Source organism: Entelurus aequoreus, linkage group LG10 (assembly GCF_033978785.1).
Source record: "Entelurus aequoreus isolate RoL-2023_Sb linkage group LG10, RoL_Eaeq_v1.1, whole genome shotgun sequence".
Classification (NCBI taxonomy): Eukaryota; Metazoa; Chordata; class Actinopteri; order Syngnathiformes; family Syngnathidae; genus Entelurus; species Entelurus aequoreus.
The window spans coordinates 25650701-25675473 of NC_084740.1; the positions used below are offsets into that span (position 1 = coordinate 25650701).

At 40.3% G+C, this 24773-nt stretch overlaps 1 protein-coding gene across 4 annotated transcripts in view; it reads left to right on the forward strand.

Annotated features, from left to right (window-relative positions):
* Positions 1 to 24773, forward strand: part of robo1 (roundabout, axon guidance receptor, homolog 1 (Drosophila)) — a 687039-nt gene that overhangs the window by 563277 nt on the left and 98989 nt on the right. For all 4 annotated transcript variants that reach the window (XM_062060414.1, XM_062060413.1, XM_062060415.1 and 1 more), the window contains one exon: positions 24320 to 24477. In XM_062060414.1, the coding sequence (XP_061916398.1) occupies positions 24320 to 24477 (158 nt within the window). The remainder of the gene's footprint in view (positions 1 to 24319; positions 24478 to 24773) is intronic.

Below are 24773 nucleotides of genomic sequence, written 5' to 3' on the forward strand. Positions count from 1 at the left end.
ACAGGGTTACAGAACGGGAACGTTGATGGGTTGCCACTCACGGTGCCCAGTACAGGGTTGGAAAAAGGTAGGCGCTGGGGGAGGATGAGTAAAATAAAAATGTCGTTCTCAGACTGGGCACTTATTGAGGGGGAGTGAGAACAAAAAGTCAGCGAAGCACACATTACAACATACAACTTGAGACTTGCAACAAGGGGTAAAGGCGCGGGCATTCGAAGCTGCCGGCAACTCGGGCGCTGCTTTGTTTTCCAACATACCACTTGGGGTGGATATATGTCCATTGTTAAGGGTGCAGTGTTGTTGTGTCTATAAGCCTGGAGGCGTTACGAGCAAAGTTAAACTCCCAGGTGTTGTTGAAGGACGGAGGGATGTTAGAGCTGCTATCACTGTGATGTCCTTCAGGGGATGTTTTCAGAACAGCCTTCGTCTGTTGAGAGCAGTGTCAAGGCCAGATCCTTGCATTGACATTTTAACCTTGTAACACTGGGGACCAAACTTGTGATTTACACAACTGAGGCGTTCCTCAAGGCGACCTTTTAAGTCCTCTCCTTTTTGGCAGTTTTTGCAATGTGATTTGTGTAACGAATGCCTCGTTTACCCTGCACACCGAATCTGATATTTTGCCCTCAAGTGACACAGATCAGATTTTTTGTTGTTGCCAGTTTTAAAACTTCAAATCTGATCTTTCTGCATCAGATTCAGGCCACATCAGGAGGTAGTCCAAATACGATGGGAATCTGGTCTTTTCAAATGTGACTTCAGTTTAAACACAAAGTGACCTGAATGTGACTTGTTCGCACACTGAAATACGCAGCCCGCCAGCGAAAGCCTGATACTTCATCACAACATCCGGTTTTGGTGTGCAAAGTCGGCTGAATTTTTCCGGCACATCACTAATCAATAGTGCGCAAATAATAGGCTATATGTGATATACCAATATATATATTTTGATTCTGAAGAAATAGGGATTGTTGAAAGACCGGAATTGACGCTGCAGCGTATTTGCTTACATGTTGCGTACATTGCGCAAGTTGTTTGAAAAGAAAAAAAAAGCTAACAGATCCACGCTGATGTCCATGTCACCTCTACTTAACAGCCATGACAAGATTAGAACCCTACCAAATAGGTTACACTATATATATATATATATATATATATATATATATATATATATATATATATATATATACAGTATATCCATTCATACATTATATTACTTTAATTTATTTTCACATAAATAAACCTCATTTTTAAGGTGTGGCAACCTTTATTTTATTTTGTAGTAGTACTAGCGACTTCCTTGTTTATTTACAGAATCCAGTCAACTTCCTTTATTTTCGCTTTATCGAACTGTGCATGCAAGTGTCATTGGGGCCACATTGGGGTCACAAGCGCATTTACACTGGAGTCTGATAAAGATCACATTTTACCTGCAGTGTAAACAGTCAGCTGGAAAAAAAAATGATTGAGAAAAAACCCGATTTGAGCCACTTTGGTCTGCAGTGTAAACATAGTCACTGTTGCTGTTGCTCGTTTACTTCAGATTCAGTCAGTAGTCATTTGTTCAACTTCTTTAGTTGTACTAGTGGTGATCCTCAAGGTTCCATGTTAGGTCCTCTTTTTTTCATCATTTGGGCTATTTAACTCTTGTCCCGCGAGTTCAGTCCAAAGAAACTTGCGAGGGACTCATATTTGTGCAGCAGATTCTTAAAAACATTGGAGTGCAGTAATAGAGATGATCTTTGGGTAGCTTTTTTGCAAAAGGTTCCTAAAAACTGCAGAGCTCTCCTGTAACTCTGACAAAATAAATAGACCAAAATAAAATGTCTACTGTAGAGTTTTTCTGTTTTGTTTTTTTATAGTTCCCCGGGATATACATAATGAGACTACAATTGAAGGGAGAAGTCTGGCGTGTAATATTAATTTACACAGATCACAGCATAGAGGCCCCGCAATCCAAGGGGGGGCCCCATTTTGCATGAAAAAGTGCATATTAAATACCAGTGAAATTACTTAAATCATACCACAAATGTAGTCCTAACCCCTTCCTGCTCCGTCATCGATAAGAATTTAATATCAAATATCCCCTGACATTTTTACGGTCTCCCTTGGCGTGCTGCTTTAGTGCAGGGTTCGAATCCTGGTCTGAGATTTGTCAGGGAGGTTTGCAAATGTATGTATAATCATGTTAAATTTGTTATTTTGCACAAAAAAAGTATATTAAACAAGTTATTACTCGTGAATTAGATTTTAGTACTAAAAATGCAGCAAATTTAATTAAAGTTTGATTAAAAAACATAAAAAAATAATTTCACATGCATAAAAAAAGTGCCATTTTTTACAGGGGGTGACCTGATTAAGGCTTAAGGCCCCAATTTAGAAAGGGAAATAAAAATAAATAAATAAAAATCCCAAATAAATGGTGAATGAATAATCATACATAGACCCTTTATAATAAGCAGTTTACAATACAAGTACTTTATTAACTTAAATTTTGTTGAATGTGCGCATCTGAAGATAGACTTAGCAGTACACCCAATAATAAAAACCATCAACCAGTCACAGACAAGCCTCCTATTAGATGGCACAGGTGTACCTGATATTGTGCATACAACAAACGAGATAGTGTTTCACTTTCTTTCCAAGCGTCTGTGTAGCCGAGATGTGGAATAATGAGAGGACGTAGTGTACAGGTGTCCCGTGTTAGCGTACACTCTAGTGTTACATGTGCTCTTTTGTACGTGCACGCAGACAGCTTGGAGCTCGGGGGCCCGAGTGCTGAGAGATAACATACTGAGGTTACTTGTGCTGGAGGTCCTCCACCTGCAGAAGGAAGAACGGCTTCAATCTGTCCATTTTTTTTTTCAAGAGTGAATTGTCTTTTATGAATGTGGAGGCCTTGTTCTGCTTGTAAAAAATGTGTTTATTGTCTTCTTACTGCATGAGCAGCCCCTTGTAAAGCTGGCGTAATGGAAACAAATAGGCTGAGCTATGCTAACGTAAATCCTATTTGGCTTATGTTATCTGAGAAAAGTGCATTTGTCCGAGTGCATTTAAGAAGGAGGAGTCCTGTACTGTTTCTAGTACCTGGTCAACCGTGGTTCCAATTAAGGGTGTCCCCACACCACTTTTTCACTACTGCACTTTGATTATCGGCCGGTATTGATCCAATGCGACAGGGGTGTCAAACTAGTTTTCATTGAAGGCCACATCGCAGTTATGGCTGCTATAAGATTTTAACGATGCATTTGATTTTTTTTTTTTTATACACTGTAAAAGCTAAATTTGTAGATTTTACAGTAAAACAAACTGGCAACTCAGTCATCAAAATGTTAGCGTAGAATATACTGTTTTTTTTTGTTTTTCTTAACAACATATTACGCTCTGGAATGGACTATCCATATCGGAATGCTAATATCCGATACTTTAGACGCAGTACGACTATTTTCTTGTTGATATCGCACCGATACTTGATATCAAAATTGGATCGGAACACCCTTAGTTCTAAGCATTCTGAGTTAATACTATATGACTACCGTATTTCCCGGACCATAGGGCGCACCGGATTATAAGGCGCACTGCCGATGAATGGTCTATTTTCTATCTTTTTTCATATATAAAGATCTAATCAATCTATGGATTAAAGGGCGCATTAAAGGAGTCATATTATTATTATTATTATTTTCTAAATGTAAAACACTTTCTTGTGGTCTACATCAGTGTTTTTCAACCTTTTTTGAGCCAAGGTACATTTTTTTCATTAAAAAAGTCCAGAGGCACACCACCAGCAGAAAACATAAAAAAATTAAACTCAGCAGCCGATATTGACAATAAAAAGTTGTTGTCGCAGTTGTTAGATATGAATTCAAACCATAACTAAGCATGCATCACTATAGCTCTTGTCTCAAGGTAGGTGTACTGTCACGACCTGTCACATCACGTCGTGACTTATTTTGAGTTTTTTGCTGTTTTCCTGTGTGTAGTGTTTTAGTTCTTGTCTTGCGCTCCTATTTTGGTGGCGTTTCCTGTTTTTTTGGTATTTTCCTGTAGCAATTCCCTGTCTTCCTTGAGTGCTATTCCCCGCACCCGCTTTGTTTTAGCAATCAAGACTATTTAAGTTGTGCGGATGCTATCCTTCTTTGTGTGGACATTGTTGATTGTCATGTACAGATGTAGACGGCGTTTCCGCTCCACACGCTGTAAGTCTTTGCTGTCGTCCAGCATTCTGTCTTTGTTTACTTTGTAGCCAGTTCAGTTGTAGTTTTGTCCTGCATAGCCTTCCCTAAGCGTCAATACCATTTCTTAGGTGCACTCACCTTTTGTATAGATGCCTTTTTACCTGCACCCTACCTCCCGCTGTCGGTTGCATATTGGGATCACGACAAACCATGTTCCCGACATCTACAGAGCAATTAGCTACCTGCTACCACCTACTGATATGGAAGATTATAACATGGTTAGTCTGCCGAGCTGTAGACAGCACTGACACTCAACAATGGCACACTATTTGCGGATTATAATTACTGGTTTGCAAAAAATATTTTTAGACTTAGACAAACTTTAATGATCCACAAGGGAACATTTTCCACACAGTAGCTCAGTTAAAAAGAATGGAAAGGATCGTGCACACAAGGGCACAAAAAGAAGTATAAAGTAGACTTAAAATGTACCAACTTTTAACCCAATTAGGTGAAATTACATAATCTCCCACAGCACACCAGACCGTATCTCTGGCACAGTCGTTGAAAAACACTGGTCTACCTAACATGTAATGGTGGTTCTTTGGTCAAAATGTTGCATAGATTATGTTTTACAGATCATCCTCAAGCCGCTTTCTGACAGTCGCTTCCGGATGCGACGTTTTGTGGGCGGTCTTATTTACGTGGCTCACCTTCGACAGCGTCTTCTCTCCGTCATCTTTGTTGTAGTTTGCAAGGACGGGAGTGGAAGAAGTGTCAAAAGATGGAGCTAACTGTTTTAATGACATTCAGACTTTACTTCAATCAATAACGGAGCAGCATCTCCTCCGGGCTGCTGACCCCCGAGTTAAGCAAAGGGATGTCCGTGCTTCACCATGCCGGGTGACTATAGTCTATACCTGGCAAGGGCAGCCATGGCAGATGTCTTTGCAGGCTGGCACGTGCAGTCGGGCCTGAAGGGAAGTGACACGAGCACATGTGGACCTCATGTGTGTGTGCGCCCGAATCCAACAGCAATTAGGCTCTCGCATTAAACACACAGCGGCCACATAAATGAAAAGCGGGGGCGCACAGTGGAGCCATTGAGGGCCCGTGTTTGTTTAAACCATCATAATTCTTCTCGTCAGCCGGCAAGGGAGCGATCGGCGAGCCCGTTTGAGCGAGTGAGTGAGTGACTTTGCAGCCCGTGGTTCAATAAACAGTGCCGGGTTTGATTGGAGTGTCGGGTGAGGAGGACTTAAGGTGGAAATAAACGAGCGTTTCAAGTGCGGGAATGTCGGGTGAAGGGGCACAGAATGTTCTAAACATCTGTGAGGATTGACCACATTTGAATATATATTACAAAAATCACAGACAAGCTGACAAGACGACTACAGCATGGGAGACATTTTTTTAATTTGATTATTATTACTTCTCTATGGTAAGCAAACAGACTCTACTTGAAAGGAGAAGTAGGAGATTGCAGAGTACAATGCCAAGCTGAGACGGTAAGCATAACGTGACGCGCAAGGAGGCGTTTTTTTTTTTTGCCCGACAGGTGACTGAGGGCAGCAAGAAAATGGAGCACTTCTGCCAAGTGGAGACTGTGGAGCATAAATATTCCTGTGCCCAGAGTTAAGGCACATAAACAGCGTAGGTTATCGTTAGCATTAGTTTATTTTTGTCATTTGTGTACCGTATTTTCCGGACTATAAGGCACACTTAAAGTCCTTTTTTTTAATTTATCATATTATTGTATTCATGTTAAGACAGAGTTTTAGATAGCTGGTGATTAACAGGCTACTTGTCAGCTAGCGATTAAATAATAAATGATAAATGGGTTGTACTTGTATAGCGCTTTTCTACCTTCAAGGTACTCAAAGCGCTTTGACAGTATTTCCACATTTACCCATTCACACACACATTCACACACTGATGCCATGCAAGGCGCTAACCAGCAGCCATCAGAGGCAAAGGGTGAAGTGTCTTGCCCAAGGACACAACGGACGTGACTAGGAAGGTAGAAGGTGGGAATTGAACCCCAGTAACCAGCAACACTCCGATTGCTGGCACAGCCACTCTACCAACTTCGCCACGCCGATTAGTGCTCTAGTTGCCAGCTATTGATTATTGCACTAGTTGTCAGCTAGCAATTTGCATGGTCGTTGTCAACTAGTGATGAGCACTCTAGTTGCCAGCTAGAGATTAGCACACTACTTGTCAGGGGGAAATTTGCATGCTAGTTGTCAACTAGCGATTCGCACAGTTGTCGCCAATTAGTGATTAGCGCGCTAGTTTCCAGCCAGTGATTATCGCGCTGGATGCTAGCTAGCAAGTAGCGCCTTAGTTGTCAACTAGTGATTGGCACTCCTTAGCCAGCTAGCGGTTAGCACTAAAATTTGGAATATGGAACAGTCTTCCAGAAGATGTGAGAAAGACCTCAAATCCAGGCTAAAAACATGTTGTGTATATGACAGTTGAAAGTATTTTATCTACACAAGTTTTAACTATATTAAAACAGTTTATATGATGATTTTAGTTTATGATTTTAATTGTATTATGATTATTTTTATAATGATTTATTTTTCATTTTTCGCCTTGTATTTTCTGTAAAACACTTTGATTTGCCTTGTGCACGAATTGTGCCTTGCCACTCTTGTTGCCAACTAGCGAATAGCGCTTTAATTGTCAGTTAGCGCTTAGCGTGCTGATTTTTACATAGTTAGCGTACCAGTTGCCAGCTAGTGATTAGCACGCTATTTGCCAGCTAGCTTTTAGTTGCACTCTGCTGTTATTATTAGGGCGGCAGGTGCGATGCGTAGCGTCTCAAGGGCCCCATTGAAATTGCCGTTTATACCTACTCAGTGGCCTAGTGGTTAGAGTGTCCGCCCTGAGATCGGTAGGTCGTGAGTTCAAACCCTGGCCGAGTCATACCAAAGACTATAAAAATGGGACCCATTACCTCCCTGCTTGGCACTCAGCATTAAGGGTTGGAATTGGGGGTTAAATCACCAAAATGATTCCCGGGATCGGCCACCGCTGCTGCTCACTGCTCCCCTCACCTCCCAGGGGGTGATCAAGGGTGATGGGTCAAATGCAGAGAATAGTTTCGCCACACCTAGTGTGTGTGTGACAATCATTGGCGCTTTAACTTTAACTTATTATTATTCTTCCGCCCATTTTGACGCCTTTTTGAGGCCCATCACATGCACCAAAACTCCCCAAATTTTGCAAGCACCTCAGAAAATGTTTATATTTTGGAAGTGCCGGAAATGTAATTTTAAAATTGGCTCTCTAGCGCCACCTTTAAAATTAGAAAAAATTGCTCCTCCCCCCCAGTTTCACCTAGCGTCATGAGAATCGCTAGAGACCTCCATCATGATGCATGTAAAAGTCTCAAGAACCCATACCTAGAAACAAACAGGAAGTCGGCAAAAAACAGGGGTCATACTTTAACGAACTCCTCCTAGGGACTTTGACTGATTGAGTCGCGGTTTGTACTAGTATTGCACAATTACAAGGTAATGACCAATTTAATTTCAAACACAATAGTATACAGGATATATAATTAGGGGGTCAGGTTGGGGGTCCTTAGCCATGTCCTTTACCATGAATTAATTAACGTGGAACCCGACTTAAACAAGTTGAAAAACTTATTCGGGTGTTACCATTTAGTGGTCAATTGTACTGAATATGTACTATACTGTGCAATCTACTAATAAAAGTTTCAATCAATCAAAAGACTGGGGACTCCTGGTGTGGAGTGTAAGCTATTCTTAGTGTGTGTTTTTCTTTTCCTTATTTCTAGCCATTTAACCTCAAATGTCGACACAAAGACGTCCACTTTGAGCTGAACTGTTTCATGCTGTTGGTGACAGTGTGTAAAGTGTTTGATCCCCCGTAGGCCTCCAGCTGGTATGGCTCCTATCTCCCCATTTTGCCAGCAGATGCACAGCACGTCCTTGTCTTCTCATCTTCAAATGATTCCCAAACATGGTGGCCTCAATCTGCTCGGTTGCGTTTTGTTTACAAATGAACTCGATGACTGAGCTAAATGTTCACCGGATCCCAATCAGATGGGGGCCTGTCGCTGACGTCACACCCCCAAGGATGACCTCATGTCACTCTGGGTGCCGCAGGTGCAAACCCCCCCCTCCCCCAAATAAAAAGTTAGCTGTGTAATTGTCTGCCATTGCTGTCAAATGTATGGGCGTCCATGACGAGTGGGTCGGTCCAATAGGCAGGCGGGCGCTCGGGTCCGGCCTGTCAGGCGCCTGGAAAGAACCTGACTCTGCAGATGTGACCTCGTATTGAATTTCACACTTGTCTATAGGAGTGTTGCTCCAAGTGGTCCTCAAGAGGAATCCACAAAGGGTCTGACAAGAAACATGTTGGCGTAGCAAAAAGTGCAAAAAGAAGCGATACATCCACATTTAAAAAAAAGTTCAGCAAATTTACATCGTTACCCTTTTCCTCGTTAACTTATCTTCACGGACAACCTTGTAAAATACACAAGAAATACAGAAAATGTGATCTAGCAGCTGCTTCATTTCCTCCTACTCTCCTTTTATTTGCGTCCTTTACTCTTCCTCTTTTAAACATATTTTCTTTGGAATGTTTTTGGCCAAACTCCAATTTGTTTGACTGCTAAAACACTCAAGTTCCTTTCGGATCTTTTCTGAGCATTGTCCTTGTTTTGGTGAGTCGGAGGTCCAGTTTAGCAAAAACTGATCAGCATATCGGATTTTCTTAAACCCTCAAGACACCTTGAAGGAATGAATGTGTAAATTCTGCATATTTGATTGTTTTGACTCTTTATATGTTGGTGGTAATTGTGCAAAACTGTATTTTATTTTTGTTTAAAACAGCAGTTCTTAAACTTATTTCACCAAGTACAACCTCAGAAAAAAAACATTATGACCAGCATTAAAAAAACAATAGCGTAGTAGGCCTAAGTACTCATTAAAAACAAGGCAGAGGTTTTATTTATAAAAAACAATAGCGTAGTAAATGGTAAATGGGTTATAGTTGAATAGCGCTTTTCTACCTTCAAGGTACTCAAAGCGCTTTGACACTATAACCACATTGACCAATTCACATGGACGTGACAAGGTTTGTTAGAAGCTGGGGATCGAACCAGGAACCCTCAGGCTGCTGTCACGGCCACTCTCCCAACCACACCACGCCGTTCCCGACTAGGCCTAAGTATTCATTGAAAACAAGGCAGAGGTTTTGTTTAACAAGTATATTTTAATATGTTGGGCCACTGTAACATTACACACTGTTTGTTCAAATGTAGAAAAACAAAACACTGTACTTTAATCAAGTGACTTGTGAGCGTACCACCAGATGGGGCACACGTACCACAGTTTGAGAATCACTGGTTTAAAAGTTTCCTATATCACAACATTTTTTTACCCACAGGACTTTTTACAGGACTCCTTTTACAACCATGAATCACTGATGCACTTTAATCCGGACATACGATAATGTTTTTCCCATGGATACATAATAAATCCTTCAAAATAGAACGGGGAAAAAAACAATGTGAGGCCAATTTTAGAAAAATATTGCTTTTTTTCACCACAGTGAGGGAAAACAATTATTTTTTTTATATATATACAAATTTTTTTTTTCATTCGATATAGTTATTTGAAAATGTGTCTTGATTTGTATACATTGACACTATATGTGCACTGACTTAATTACATGGTATTACTGTATAGCACTGGGGTTACTTTAAATGTGCTATATCGGGGGTGTCCAATCTTTTTCCACTGAAGGCCGCATACTGAAAAATCAAAAGATGCTCGGGCCATATTTTCAATTTTTAAATACCGCTGTACTTTGGACACCCCTGTGCTATGTACGTTTCATTTTGATTGAAAAAAAGTGTTTAGTGTGTGTGGGGTGGGGGGGGGGGTTACATTATAACTCATGGATGTCCTAAGTGTGGCCCGGGGGCCATTTGCGGCCGGTATGTAGGTAATTTTTTTTAACGGCTCCTGCCACATTCTAAAAATACTACTGCTATTGAAGGCTCAAATTACTTCACAGCAAATATTCCACTTTGAAAAAAAAAGGTTTATGAAAATAATGCATATTTTGTGTGCTTGCCAAAAAAACTAAAGTTTTCTTTGACAAAAACAAAAAAGAATAATAAAAATGTCTAATAGACAGAAGGATCTGAAGTTGTTCCAAATATTTAAGCATTGAAAGAAAAATATTTAAAAAAAAATAATGTATGCATTTTTTTAACGCTTTTATAAGTAGGGCCTCTTTGGATGCTTGAGAATTTTGGTGAGAAATAAATAATTATTCACTCAAAAAATAATTATTCACCCATTTAAGGCTCCAATTATTTCACAACAATTAAAGGCCTCACCTTTTCTCCTCCAAACATATTGCTGGGTATTGTGGCCAAACAGCTCAATTTTTGTTTCATCTGACATCACATGGACAAAGATAAGACCTTCTGGAGAAAAGTTTTGTGGTCAGATTAAACAAAAATTGAGCTGTTTGGCCACAATACCCAGCAATATGTTTGGAGGAGAAAAGGTGAGGCCTTTAATCCCAGGATCACCATTCCTACCGTCAATCATGGTGGTGGTAGTATTATGCTCTGGGCCTGTTTTGCTGCCAATGGAACGGGTGCTTTACAGAAAGTAAATAGAACAATGAAAAATTAGGATTACCTCCAAATTCTTCAGGACAACCTAAAATCATCAGGAGGTTGGGTCTTGGGCGCAGTTGGGTGTTCCAACAGAACAATGACCCCAAACACACGTCAAAAGTGGTAAAGGAATGGCTAAATCAGGCTAGAATTAAGGTTTTAGAATGGCCTTCCCAAAGTCCTGACTTAAACGTGTGGACAATGCTGAAGAAACAAGTCCATGTCAGAAAACCAACAAATTTAGCTGAACTGCATCTATTTTGTCAAGAGGAGTGGTCAAAAATTCAACAAGAAGCTTGTGGATGGCTACCAAAAGCGCCGTATTGCAGTGAAACTTGCCAAGGGACATGTAACTAAATATTAACATTGCTGTATGTATATTGTTGACCCATAAAAAATTAATAAAACAACCAAACTTCATGAATGTTTTTTGTGACCAAAAAGTCTCACTCTATCACAAAAAAATAAGAGTTGTACAAATTATTGGAAACTCAAGACAGCCATGACATTACGTTCTTTACAAGTGTATATACTGTGTGTATATATATATATATATATATATATATATATATATATATATATATATATATATATATATATATATATGCATATATATATATATATATATATATATATAGATATATATAGACAATTTTTAGGACTGAGCCCCTTATGGGTCCCAAACTTCAGTGTAGTCCTAAAGGTTTTGATAACGAAAAATATCAAAAGAGTCACCGCATGTTTCGATTTTTCAATGTGCGGCCCTTAGTGGAAACATTTTGGACACCCCTAGTATAAACGTATTGTTACACTTTTATGAGTAAGACCATTTTTGTAGGCTAATAATAAAACTATATATATATATATTAAAGATGTCCGATAACATCAGACTGCCGATATTATCGGCCGATAAATGCTTTAAAATATAATATCGGAAATTATTGGTATCGATTTCAAAAAGTAAAATGTATGACTTTTTAAAACGCTGCTGTGTACACGGACGTAGGGAGAAGTCCAGAGGCCCAGTCACATAATATCTACAGCTTTTCACACACACAAGTGAATACAAGTCATACTTTGTCAACAGCCATACAGGTCACACTGAGGGTGTCCGTATAAACAACTTTAACACTGTTACAAATATGCGCCACACTGCGAACCCACACCAAACAAGAATGACAAACACATTTCGGGAGAACATCCGCACCGTAACACAACATAAACACAACAGAACAAATACCCAGAACCCCTTGCAGCACTAACTCTTCCGGGACACTACAATATACACCCCCCGCTTCCCCCTACCCCTCCACCCCCACCTCAACCCCGCCCCCCAAACCCGCCCACCTCAACCTCCTCATGCTCTCTCAGGGAGAGCATGTCCCAAATTCCAAGCTGCTGTTTTGAGGCATGTTGAAAAAAACAATGCACCTTGTGACTTCAATAATAAATATGGCATTTTTTGCCATAACTTCAGTTGATTTATTTTGGAAAACCTTGTTACATTGTTGCATCACAACAAAATTAGGCATAATAACGTGTTAATTCCACGACTGTATATATCGGTATCGGTTGATATTGGAATCGGTAATTAAGAGTTGGACAATATCGGAATATAGGATATCGGCAAAAAAGCCATTATCGGACATCTCTAATATATATCCATAAGTTCCAACCTATTGACTCTATCCTATTGTTTACCTCTTACGCTATTGTGCGTGTGTTTATGGAGAACTGTGAAGTTCAAGCTTTACTGCAGTCACGCTGAGGGGGGCCAGGGGGGTTAGTGTGAGGGCACGGGGCGCAGTGCCAGGGTTCAGACCAGAGTCCGCTGAGTCCAATCTCATCTTCCTGCTGGCAGCGAGGGTCGAGGGGTAACAAGAGAGTGAGAAAGAAGTGGACGGTTGGCTTTAAGTGGGCTACACCCACAAGCCAAACTGCACACTGATGTAGTGTAAACACACACCTGAAGCATGAGTTGACACAGGTCACACGCTGCAAGGCGAGGGCGTTTTATTTAAAAGGAAAAAGACGTTTCCTTCAAAAAAAAGAGAAAAAAGGAAGATATCTATTTGGTATTTATCAGCGACATTGTTGCTTCTTCCTCACTCCCCTGCAGTGAACCGCGTCCAAAGGCGAAGAAGACCCTCGCTGCGAAATGTGTGCCTCTTCTACCGCATCGTCTCCCAGTTCCTTCTGATAAATCCTTTAATTCTGCAGCGGGCGTGTTTTTGTATGCTTTCAAAGATTTGTTGTACTTACTTTCATTTCCTCTGAACAAAGCTCATGTGATCTAGTGTGTGGCATTAGGACTTTGTTTCTTTTCCTTTTCTTCTTGCTTTCCTTTTCATTAATGTTTGCAGCTTGGAGGATCTCATTTTAATTTGACATTTAAACATCTGTTTTCAATTTCCTCCTGGAACAACGTGTGGATGTGTGTGTGTGTGTGTGTGTGTGTGTGTGTGTGTGTGTGTGTGTGTGTGTGTGTGTGTGTGTGTGTGTGTGTGTGTGTGTGTGTGTGTGTGTGTGTGTGTGTGTGTGTGTGTGTGTGTAGATAGGATAGATAGTTAAAGGGGTGATGAACCTTGAGACTTCTCTCAGGCGACCTTTAAAGGCGGAGTGTAAGGGCAGGTGATGACTGCCGCTAATTGCATTAGCTCTAATTTGCTACTATCTGGGTAATGATTGATTATACTTTATTATACACAGGCTTGTGCACACTTTTTTATTTGAATAGAAGGTAGATTTGCAATTCCAACTCAAATTGAAGGAAGTAGAATTTCATGCAATTCCTTTTGATACTCATGTTGTATAGGTTAGCATTGATTGATTGATTGAAACTTTTGTTAGTAGATTGCACAGTGAAGTACATGTTCCTTACAATTGACCACTAAATGGTAACACCCAATTAAGTTTTTCAACTTGTTTAAGTCGGGGTCCACTTAAATGGATTCATGATACAGACATATACTATCAAATATATACTAACATCATAATACAGTCATCACACAAGATAATCATCAGAGTATATACATTGAATTATTTACATTATTTACAATCCGGGGTGTGGGATATGGAGGGGGGAATGGTTAGGTTTGGTTGGTATCAACACTTCTGTCATCAACAATCAGCATCAACAATTGCATCATCAGAGAAATGGACATTGAAACAGTGTAGGACTGACTTGGTAGGATATGTACAGCAAGTAGTGGACATAGAGAGAGGGGATCAGAAAGCATAAGAAAAAGTATCTACATTTGATTATTTACATTTGATTATTAACAATCCGGGGAGGGTGTTAGTTTAGGGTTGAAGTTGCCTGGAAGTGTACATTTATTGCGGTTTTGAAGGAGGATATAGATGCCCTTTCTTTTACACCTGTTGGGAGCGCATTCCGCATTGATGTGGCATAGAAAGAGAATGAGTCAAGACCTTTGTTAGATCGGAATCTGGGTTTAACATGGTTAGTGGTGCTCCCCCTGGTGTAGTGGTTATGGCGATCATTTACGTTAAGGAAGTAGTTTGACATGTACTTCGGTATCAGGGAGGTGTAGCGGATTTTATAGACTAGGCTCAGTGCAAGTTGTTTTACTCTGTCCTCCACCCTGAGCCAGCCCACTTTGGAAAAGTGGGTTGGAGTGAGGTGTGATCTGGGGTGGAGGTCTAGAAGTAATCTGACTAGCTTGTTCTGGGATGTGTGGAGTCTAGATTTGAGGGTTTTGGAGGTGCTAGGGTACCAGGAGGTGCATGCGTAATCGAAAAAGGGTTGAACGAGAGTTCCCGCCAGAATCTTCATGGTGCTTTTGTTGACCAGAGAGGAGATTCTATAGAGAAATCTCATTCGTTGGTTGACCTTTTTGATTACCTTGGTTGCCATTTTATCACAGGAAAGATTAGCCTCTAAAATGGAACCTAGGTAGGTGACCTCATCTTTCCTGGTGATAACAATGTCACCCACTTTTATAGTGAAGTCACTGAAATGCTAACTATAAGCATTTTAGCCATTGGCATGCTAAAAGGTTCACCAATTTTGTAGGTATAAACTAAAAGTCATGGATATTGTTACTTGGCATTATTCAATCGATTCAATCTAGACTGAATTCCAAATTCAGAATTTTGCACAAGCATGTAGTTTGTGCTCGGACTTGCACTGAGCTCACAACGTGTTGTGGTCCTTTGCGTAGTTGTTCCTATTATTTTGGCCTGAGTGAATTTTCCTTCCAAAACATTACGCAAGTATGTGGCAGTGTGCCTAAGGCCAGATTCCCATCTCATTATGAGCATTATTTGAACACATCCAGGGGTCTCAAAACAACATTTTCACACTGTGTTTTGTGACTGGAGCTCATTTCCACACATTAGGACACCAAATGAGGTTCTCTTGGTGCAAACACACACACACACTCGCATTCGGTCGGTCCTCCCTCTTAATAGTGCAGGAAATATTATCCACTAGAAGACAGCTGCAGGCTTACTCTAAGAGATAGAATGGTGGAGTACACTCATTATCTCCAACACACACACACGCACGCGCACACACACACACACACACACTGACAGTGTCAGAGGCTTTCCATCCTATTTTTTCACCAAGTCTTGTTCCCATAGCAAGAACTATTCAGGAGGAAAGCATGCAGGGCTTACTGGAGGGAGGAAAGGAACATGGGCAACGGGAACTGATTCAAGCACAACGCTGGATCATTTTTTGGGGGTGGGGTGGGGAGTGGGGATGCTTTGTACCACATCCAGGTCTGGGTCTGGCTAAAGCGCTCCCGTCTCCCCGCCTCCCAGAGGACACTTTGCAGATGTTTGAGGCCGCACTCAGCTGTGTTTACAACTAAGAGGCGTTAGTTTGCAGGGGGCCAGAGGGGGATTGAGTGGCGTCCTGCAAGGGGTGAAGGTCACAGCAGTGTTGGTGTAAACATGGTACCATGCCAGTTCTCCCTCCAGCCTCGGATGGGTCAACTTTTTTTTTTCCCCCATTTCCTTTCCTCCAGCACGTCCCACAGTGAGGAGATGAGCTGCTCTTAATGTCACTGAGCTAACTTGCCAGCTCTTTTTTTTTATTATCACAGACTGTGTGGGAAGTGGAAAGTCCCGGCAAACTGTTATTGCTACTCTTAAGGATGCACTACCTCCTAACACAAAACACACATGATAGTTTAGTAAGTACGAATTGTTTTAGTTGTATTGTAAAACTCACAAACGTTGCTTGGAGTTATGAATTCAAGTTCAAAAGTTAAAGTTCCACTGATAGTCACACACACACTAGGTGTGGTGAAATTAACATCTGCATTCGACCCATCCCCTTGTTCACCCCCTGGGAGGTGAGGAGAGAGGAGAGCAGTGAGCAGCAGCGGTGGCCGCGCTCGGGAATCATTTTTGTTGATTTAACCCCCAATTCCAACCTTTGATGCTGAGTGCCAGGCAGGGAGGTAATAGGTCCCATTTTTATAGTCAATGAAGAATCCTTTAGACCAGGGGTGTCAAACTCGTTTTAGATGGGGGGCCACGTGGAGAAAAATCTACTCCCAAGTGGGCCGGACTGGTAAAATCACGGCACGATAACTTAGAAATAAAGATAACTTCAGATTGTTTTCTTTGTTTAAAAATAGAACAAGCACATTCTGAAAATGTACAAATCATAATGTTGTTGTTTTGGGTTTTTTTACACTTACATGTTGCGGTTAATAGTATTATATCTTTATTTGTCGATATTTATACTTTCTGAATAAATTATGTAATAATGTTCATCAGTCAACTCTTTGGTGTTCATTTTCAATCTGTCAAGATAAAAAAATATCAAAATCATAATTTTTTGTTTTGTTTTGAGACAAAGATTATTTATGTATTTAATATTTGTTTGCTTACTCTGGTATATTATTGATTTATTATTTATTTGTTCACTGTTCTGTTACAGAGAACAAGGAAATTGGATATAATTGCTATGGTATAAAAAGGTGTAGGATTAAATAAACTCTGCTTCTTCCTACTCCTTTTCGGACGTGCTGTAATGAAACAACTGGAATTGTGTGATGCATTACATTGTATCGTATGCATGTTCGAAATAAACTGAAACTGAACTAAAAATTACAGGATGTTCATCATCATCATCATTTTTATTTATCTCCTTCATTGATGTGCATCTTTGATAGACAATTATAACACAATTATTCAGTTACACCGTTACACACCAATGCCTGAGAAGGAGCAGGATGAAGAAAAATCTTATATTTTCCTGCCCCCTTCACATAATACATAGTCTTACTTAATGATATGTGAACCAACAATTACATCCAAATATAACGAAAACAAAACAAAACAAACAAAAAAAAAACACAAGTGCAAAACTTCATGAAGTACAAACCGAACAAAAAAACAAAAGAAGTAATATACAGGTACACCTCACAGGATAATAAAAAACAAATACAAAACCAGGCAAAAAACAAGTAAATTAATAAATATAAAGCAAAATGTAAACACTTATGGCTGTCCATATGATTTTATTGTTCTGTCTTTATATATTTTTTTCAATTGGAATATATTTTTACAATCTTTTATCTCATTATAAAGAGAATTCCATAGTTTAACCCCCACCACTGATATGCACATTTGTTTTAAAGTTGTCCTTGAATACTGATGTTGGAAATTATCTTTTCTTCTATGCTCTTCATTCTCAGAAGTGATGACAAACATTTTTTGTAAATTTGCTGGTAATGTTTTGCTTTTAGCCTTAAACATGACACATAATGTCTGTAACTTTACTAGCTCCTGTAATTTCAATAAACCTGAATTAATGAATAATATGTTAGTGTGTTCTAAGTAATCTACTTTATGAATAATCCTTATAGCTCTTTTCTGTAGTTGATACAATGCCTTTATGTTACTCTTATATGTGTTCCCCCACACTTCCACACAGTAGCTGATATATGGCAATATAATTGCACAATACAATATGCGCATTGCCCTATAATCTAACACATATTTTACCTTATTTAATATAAAAATACTCTTAGACATCTTTTTCTGCAGATGTGCAATATGAGATTTCCATGTCAGACCGTCATCCAGTATCACTCCTAAAAATCTAAGTTCAGAAACCCTTTCAATATCTATTCCATTTATTGACAATTTGATCGTTTCCTCCCTTTTCCTCTTACAAAAAATCATGAACTTAGTTTTTTCTACATTTAATGATAATTTATTGGCATCAAACCATCTCTTAAGTTTAATCATTTCCTGTTCAATAATTTTTGATTATGCTTTTAAGTCGTGTCCCGAACTATAAAAGTTGGTGTCGTCCGCAAATAATACAAATTTCAATAACTTTGATACCTCACATATATCATTAATATATAAAATAAACAATTTTGGTCCCAAAACCGAACCTTGTGGAATTCCACATTCAATCCTCATTTATGTTATTTATGTAGTTTGCTCATTTTCCTCGACTGGTGCGCTAACATGTGGTTTATTTTTTTTTACATATGTAGCATCATCTACAAAGATACAAATAATTGCTATTGCGGCATCTAGTGGACACATTTAGAACAGCGGTTTCTTTCATTTTTATACTTAGCAAACTCATCCCGCGGGCCGGATAAAACCTGTTCAGGCCCGCGCGCCGTACTTTTGACACCCCTGCTTTAGACGAAACGGGATATACTTCCGGTTCAAGGCACAGAACCGGAAGTACATTTACAACCCGCAGCACCTGCAGTGAGCGAACTCGTCCAAAAGATGTCGCCGTAGAACAAAAACATAATCCACCTTTTCATAATCCAAAACATTATGGCCGTTGGCAAAGAGTATCAGCTTAATGTTCGAAAAATTTGGTACAATTCACAACAGATCACTATAATTATCAAAGCAAAACCAGCCGTGTTAGATTACTGTGTTTGCTCGTTAGGTAAAAAAGAAAGGTTGGAGCTTTTACAGTAGCGACCTTGAGAACACGGCGGCCTATGCTGACACAGGGACAGGAGCTGAGCGGATGTTTAGTTCAAACTGCATTCCTGGACGACTGCATCTGCTTTTAACTACGCTAATTACCTCGCCGAGCCTTCATCCCACAGCTGCGCCGCTCATGTTAGGTCGCATCACATTGAATCATTCCCAAAAAATAAACAATCCCGATGAATCCCTGAGCTCTTTTGTTTGGGCTTAATACGTCATGTGAAAGGAGGAGGAGGTGGGGGCTCTGTAGCTTGGAGGAGGACCACTTAAGTTCAGTCAGGAATGTGTTGGCCGTGACTTTAGGTAAGGGAGTCCTGCAGCGAGAGCGTGAGACAACCACACTGAAGTTCATTTGAACCCCAAAGCAGCCACAAATAATCCTTATTATTTGTCCATGCACACACATTATATACACTGCATGTGTGGCCATTCATGTTTTTATGCTCCCGAGCTGGGGAAATGATTACTGGCACGCCGCTGTTTGTCTTTTTATTACTTCTCCCACCTTCCCTCTGGGTAAACCTGTTCAGTTGAGTCTGCCTTCAAACCGTACACACTGTATGCCCCGATCCATTTGCTCCAGATATTGATATAGATGTCCCCAACGTTTTATTCAACAATTGGTTAATAGCGTGACCAATTAGTGACTAAATCTGTTTCCCTGCAAAGATGTTTCTCCACCAATCTTGCTCAAATTGTACACACATATTCATGCCTTGAGGCGGCGTGGCCGTTGTGTCCTTGGGCAAGATTATTTTACCCACCTGCTCCCGGTGCCACTCACACTGGTTCTAATATACACTATATAGCCAAAAGTATTTGGTCACCTGCCTTGACTCACATATGAACTTGAAGTGCCATCCCATTCCTAACCCATAGGGTTCAATATGATGTGGGTCCACCTTTTGCAGCTATTACAGCTTCAACTCTTCTGGGAAGGCTGTCCACAAGGTTGCGGAGTGTGTTTATAGGAATTTTCCACCATTCTTCCAAAAGCGCATTGGTGAGGTCACACACTGATGTAGGTCGAGAAGGCCTGGCTCTCAGTCTCCGTTCTAATTCATCCCAAATGTGTTCTAGCGGGTTCAGGTCAGGACTCTGTGCAGGCCAGTCAAGTTCATCCACACCAGACTCTGTCATCCATGTCTTTATGGACCTTGCTTTGTACTACACTGGTCCACAGTCAGAGGAAGGGGCCCACTCCAAACTGTTGCCACAAGGAAGCATTGAATTGTCCAAAATGTTTTGGTGTCCTGGAGCATTCAAAGTTCCTTTCACTGGAACTAAGGGGCCAAACCCAACTCCTGAAAAACAACCCCACACCATAATTCCTCCTCCACCAAATTTCACACTCGGCACAATGCAGTCCGAAAAATACCGTTCTCCCGGCAACCTCCAAACCCAGACTCACCCATCAGATTGCCAGATGGAAAAGCGTGATTCATCACTCCAGAGAACGCGTCTCCACTGCTCTAGAGACCAGTGGCGACATGCTTTACACCACTGCAGCCGACGCTTTGCATTGGACTTGGTGATGTATGGCTTAGATGCAGCTGCTCGGCCATGGAAACCCATTCCATGAAGCTCTCTGCGTACTGTACGTGGGCTAATTAGAAGGTCACATGAAGTTTGGAGCTCTGTAGCAACTGACTGTGCAGAAAGTTGGCGACCTCTTTGCACTTTGTTTACTCAGTTTACGTGGCCTACCACTTGGTGGCTGAGTTGCTGTTGTTCCCAAACTCTTCCATTTTCTTATAATAAAGCCGACAGTTGACTTTGGAATATTTAGGAGCGAGGAAATTTCACGACTGGATTTGTTGCACAGGTGGCATCCTATGACAGTTCCAAGCTGGAACTCATTGAGCTCCTGAGAGCGGCCCATTCTTTCACAAATGTTTGTAGAAACAGTCTCCATGCCTAAGTGCTTGATTTTATACACCTGTGGCCGGGCCAAGTGATTACGACACCTGATTCTCATCTTTTGGATGGGTGGCCAAATACTTTTGGCAATATAGTGTAACTTAGATCAATGTTTTTCAACCACTGTGCTGTGGCACACTAATGTGCCGTGAGATATTGTCTGGTGTGCCGTGCAAAATGATGCAATTTCACCTAATTGTTCTAAAAAAGACTTTTTTGTGAACCAATAATTATAATCCGCAAATAATGTGCTGTTGTTGAGTGTCTGTGCTGTTGGGAGATCGGCAGAGTAACCATGAAATACTTTTCCATATCAGTAGGTGGCAGCAGGTAGCTAATTGCTTTGCAGGCCTACTTTAAGACAAGAGAATTAGTGATGCATGGGTGGTTATGGTTTGAATTCATTTCGAAACATGTTGTCAAGTATTTGATGAGAACGACTTTAAATTGTCATTATAAGCTATTGAGTTTCGTTTTATAACATTTTCTGCTGGTAGTGTACTTCGGGATTTTTTTCAATGAACAAAATGTGCCTTGGTTCAAAAAAAGGGTTTCACTTTTTAAAGCGCTTTGAGTCACTAGAGAAAAATGCTATACAAATATAATTCACCTTACTTCACTACAGGTGTGTACCAGATTTCATGGTGATTCAACGAAACACCCTGAAGTTACAGTGAGCGTTTTCTAAAGCGAGCGAATTCCAAGACAATCCGACGTATGGGGTTTCATGAGAGCGCCCTCTTGTGGTGCATTTGTCTGAAAATTAATAGTGCAAGTAACACAGTAGATGTGCATGTTTTGACAAATGTTCACTCTTTTGTGTTGTTAGCTTACACAAAAAGATACAAGCAGTCATGTATAATATTGTCATCATCACATATGTGGCTATTTGTAGTGTAATTTTAAGTCTTACTAGAGCTATACTTATTTATGTTTAAATGTAAATGTAATCTTTTTTTTTTAAGAAATCCTAACACAGACATTAGGTTTGCTAGAAAAGATAAACATAATGACCTTAATGGAAGCAGTAGATAATACCAAAAGGTAGCTAATGCAAGCTAATTTGCCTAAGTGATGCCTAATTTGAATATTTTATAAAAACCACAACATAAACATTTAAATATTCATGCCACTGCTTGTAATGTCTGCTAATTATCCACTCACAACAATATTTCACCCCCATTATGAGGTATGATATTATTAGTTTACGTGTGGGCCTCACTTTGTGACGATCAACCCCATCGACTTGGGCAAACAATGCGAAATGGTTTGTTCCACCTCAATGGCGGCAAACCTAACTTCAAACACAGACATCATAACAACATCAAAGCTCACCTTTAATCATTCACACAAAGCACCAGCATTGTACAGCTAAATGTACAGTACCTGTGGCAGTATAGTAAAAAGTTTCACTTTTGTGCATCATTGCATATAACTGTGGTGCGTTCAAGAACCCTCAATTGAAGTTAAAAATCAGAGGTGTCACTAGGTTTTTAAAGACAGAGGGAGGCTTAACCCCCAAGATGCACTAATAATAATATAATTATAACATTTATGGTGTATTATTATGATCCGTATTACCCTACAGAAGAATGAATCAGCTAATTTCTATTTTACACTCTGAAGTAAAGGAAAGATTATATGAATATTTAAATGCATATTGTGGCCACTTTATATTGAATTTATTGACAGTTTTTTGTCCCAAAAAAACAAAACATTTGTTTTTAAAAAACAAAAGCAAATTATTTTGGTAGGGGTTATGTAGATATGTTCTAGTCCAGATATGTTAATCCCCTTTTCTAAATTCAAACCATAATTAAGGTTTTACAGGTGTTTTAAAAAAGCTGGTTTCAATCTATTTCATGCAATAGTTTGTTTTTTAGTGCATGGAGACCTTGGGTTAAGGGTGGGACGTGGGGTCTCTCAGGAGTCAGGGGTCTCAGAATTTGGTGCTACGACCCTTTTGGTCCATTTAAGTCAAACATTGGGCTTCAATAGCAGCGCCAGTGTGGTGTATTTGTCACAAAAAAAAAGCACAGGCAACACAGTCGGGTTGCGTTTTTTTGACAAATGTGCATCCTTTGGTGTGCAGCGGTTCAAGAGTAGAAGCTGATCCAAACAAAGACCTGCTGTATGGCTGTAGGAGTTTGCTTGGATTGAAGTCATCTGTTCATATCTGCCATTTAAAAAGGCTGGCATGTACAAACCCCGTTTCCAACTTTGCGCCTATAACAATCCGGATGGTTCTTTTCCTCTTTGGTCCGGAGGACACGACGTCCACCGTTTCCAAAAACAATTTGAATTGTGGACTCGTCAGACCACAGAACACTTTTCCACTTTGTATCAGTCCATCTTAGATGAGCTCAGGCCCAGCGAAGCCGACAGCGTTTCCGGGTGTTGTTGATAAACGGTTTTCGCCTTGCATAGGAGAGTTTTAACTTGCACTTACAGATGTAGCGACTAACTGTAGTTACTGACAGTGGGTTTCTGAAGTGTTCCTGAGCCCATGTGGTGATATCATTTACACACTGATGTCGCTTGTTGATGCAGTGCAGCCTGAGGGATCGAAGGTCACAGGCTTAGCTGCTTACGTGCAGTGATTTCTCCAGATTCTCTGAACCCTTTGATGATATTACGGACCGTAGATGGTGAAATCCCTAATGTCCTTGCAATAGCTGGTTTAGAAAGGTTTTTCTTAAACTGTTCAACAATTTGCTCACGCATTTGTTGACAAAGTGGTGACCCTCACCCCATCCTTGTTTGTGAATGACTGAGCATTTCATGGAATCTACTTTTATACCCAATCATGGCACCCACCTGTTCCCAATTTGCCTGTTCACCTGTGGGATGTTCCAAATAAGTGTTTGACGAGCATTCCTCAACTTTATCAGTATTTATTGCCACCTTTCCCAACTTCTTTGTCACATGTTGCTGTCATCAAATTCTAAAGTTAATGATTATTTGCAAAAAAATTTTTTTTATCAGTTTGAACATCAAATATGTTGTCTTTGTAGCATATTCAACTGAATATGGGTTGAAAATGATTTGCAAATCATTGTATTCCGTTTATATTTACATCTAACACAATTTCCCAACTCATATGGAAACGGGGTTTGTAATCAGTAGCACAGCAAATAAAAGTAAGGAATGAAGAGTTCAGGAATGTTTCCGCTTGCATTGGATGGAATCTTACAATTCCATTTCCTTGGCATCTTTATGACGCTTGCAAATATGAACAACATCTGCTTTCTTTAGTATGGTTGTGTTATTTCCATCCAAAGACGAAGGCCCAAGTCTTTATAGAGTCCTAGTCTTTTTTTATGGGCACGATACTTGGACATTGACCCGTGGCCTTAAACAAAGACTGGAATCATTTTTCTACCAAATCTCGAAGGACAATTCTTGGATATTGATGGCATGACTTTATGTCAAATAGTTGGCATCTTGGGAAGACCCGAATGGTGAATCATTTCCATCCAATTGTTGGTATTGTGTTCTGTGTCGGTAAAAATCTGATCACAAAGACATCTGTAGTTATACCACTACTCCTCAAGGTTTCGTTAGAATTTAAGTTTTTTGTTGTATCTTGCAGTTCTACGTGACGACTTCAGACAGAACCCCGCCGACGTCATCGTGGCAGCAGGAGAGCCGGCGGTTCTGGAGTGTCAGCCCCCGCGTGGCCACCCCGAACCCACCATCTCTTGGAAAAAAGACGGAACGAACATCGACGATCGAGATGAACGAATCACGGTGAGTAGACTGACTGAACTTTTTAAACATTCCTTCCAATATATCGACGCCTTTCTCATGTCAGGAATAGAACAGACCAGTGATCCGTGGCACGGCATTACCGCCGCTTGAGTTGTTTGTTGCAAAATTGATTTGTTCATCTTTCCCAACCAATCCAAAACGGCTGCTAAAACCGTAATGACCTGGGCGTAGGATCCGCCTCGCTCCATTAGTCAGCAGCTGCGCATTGATTGGCCGTGGCTCGCTGATGAAATCAACTCGAAAATACTCTGAAGAGGAGACAGGAAGGAGCTGAC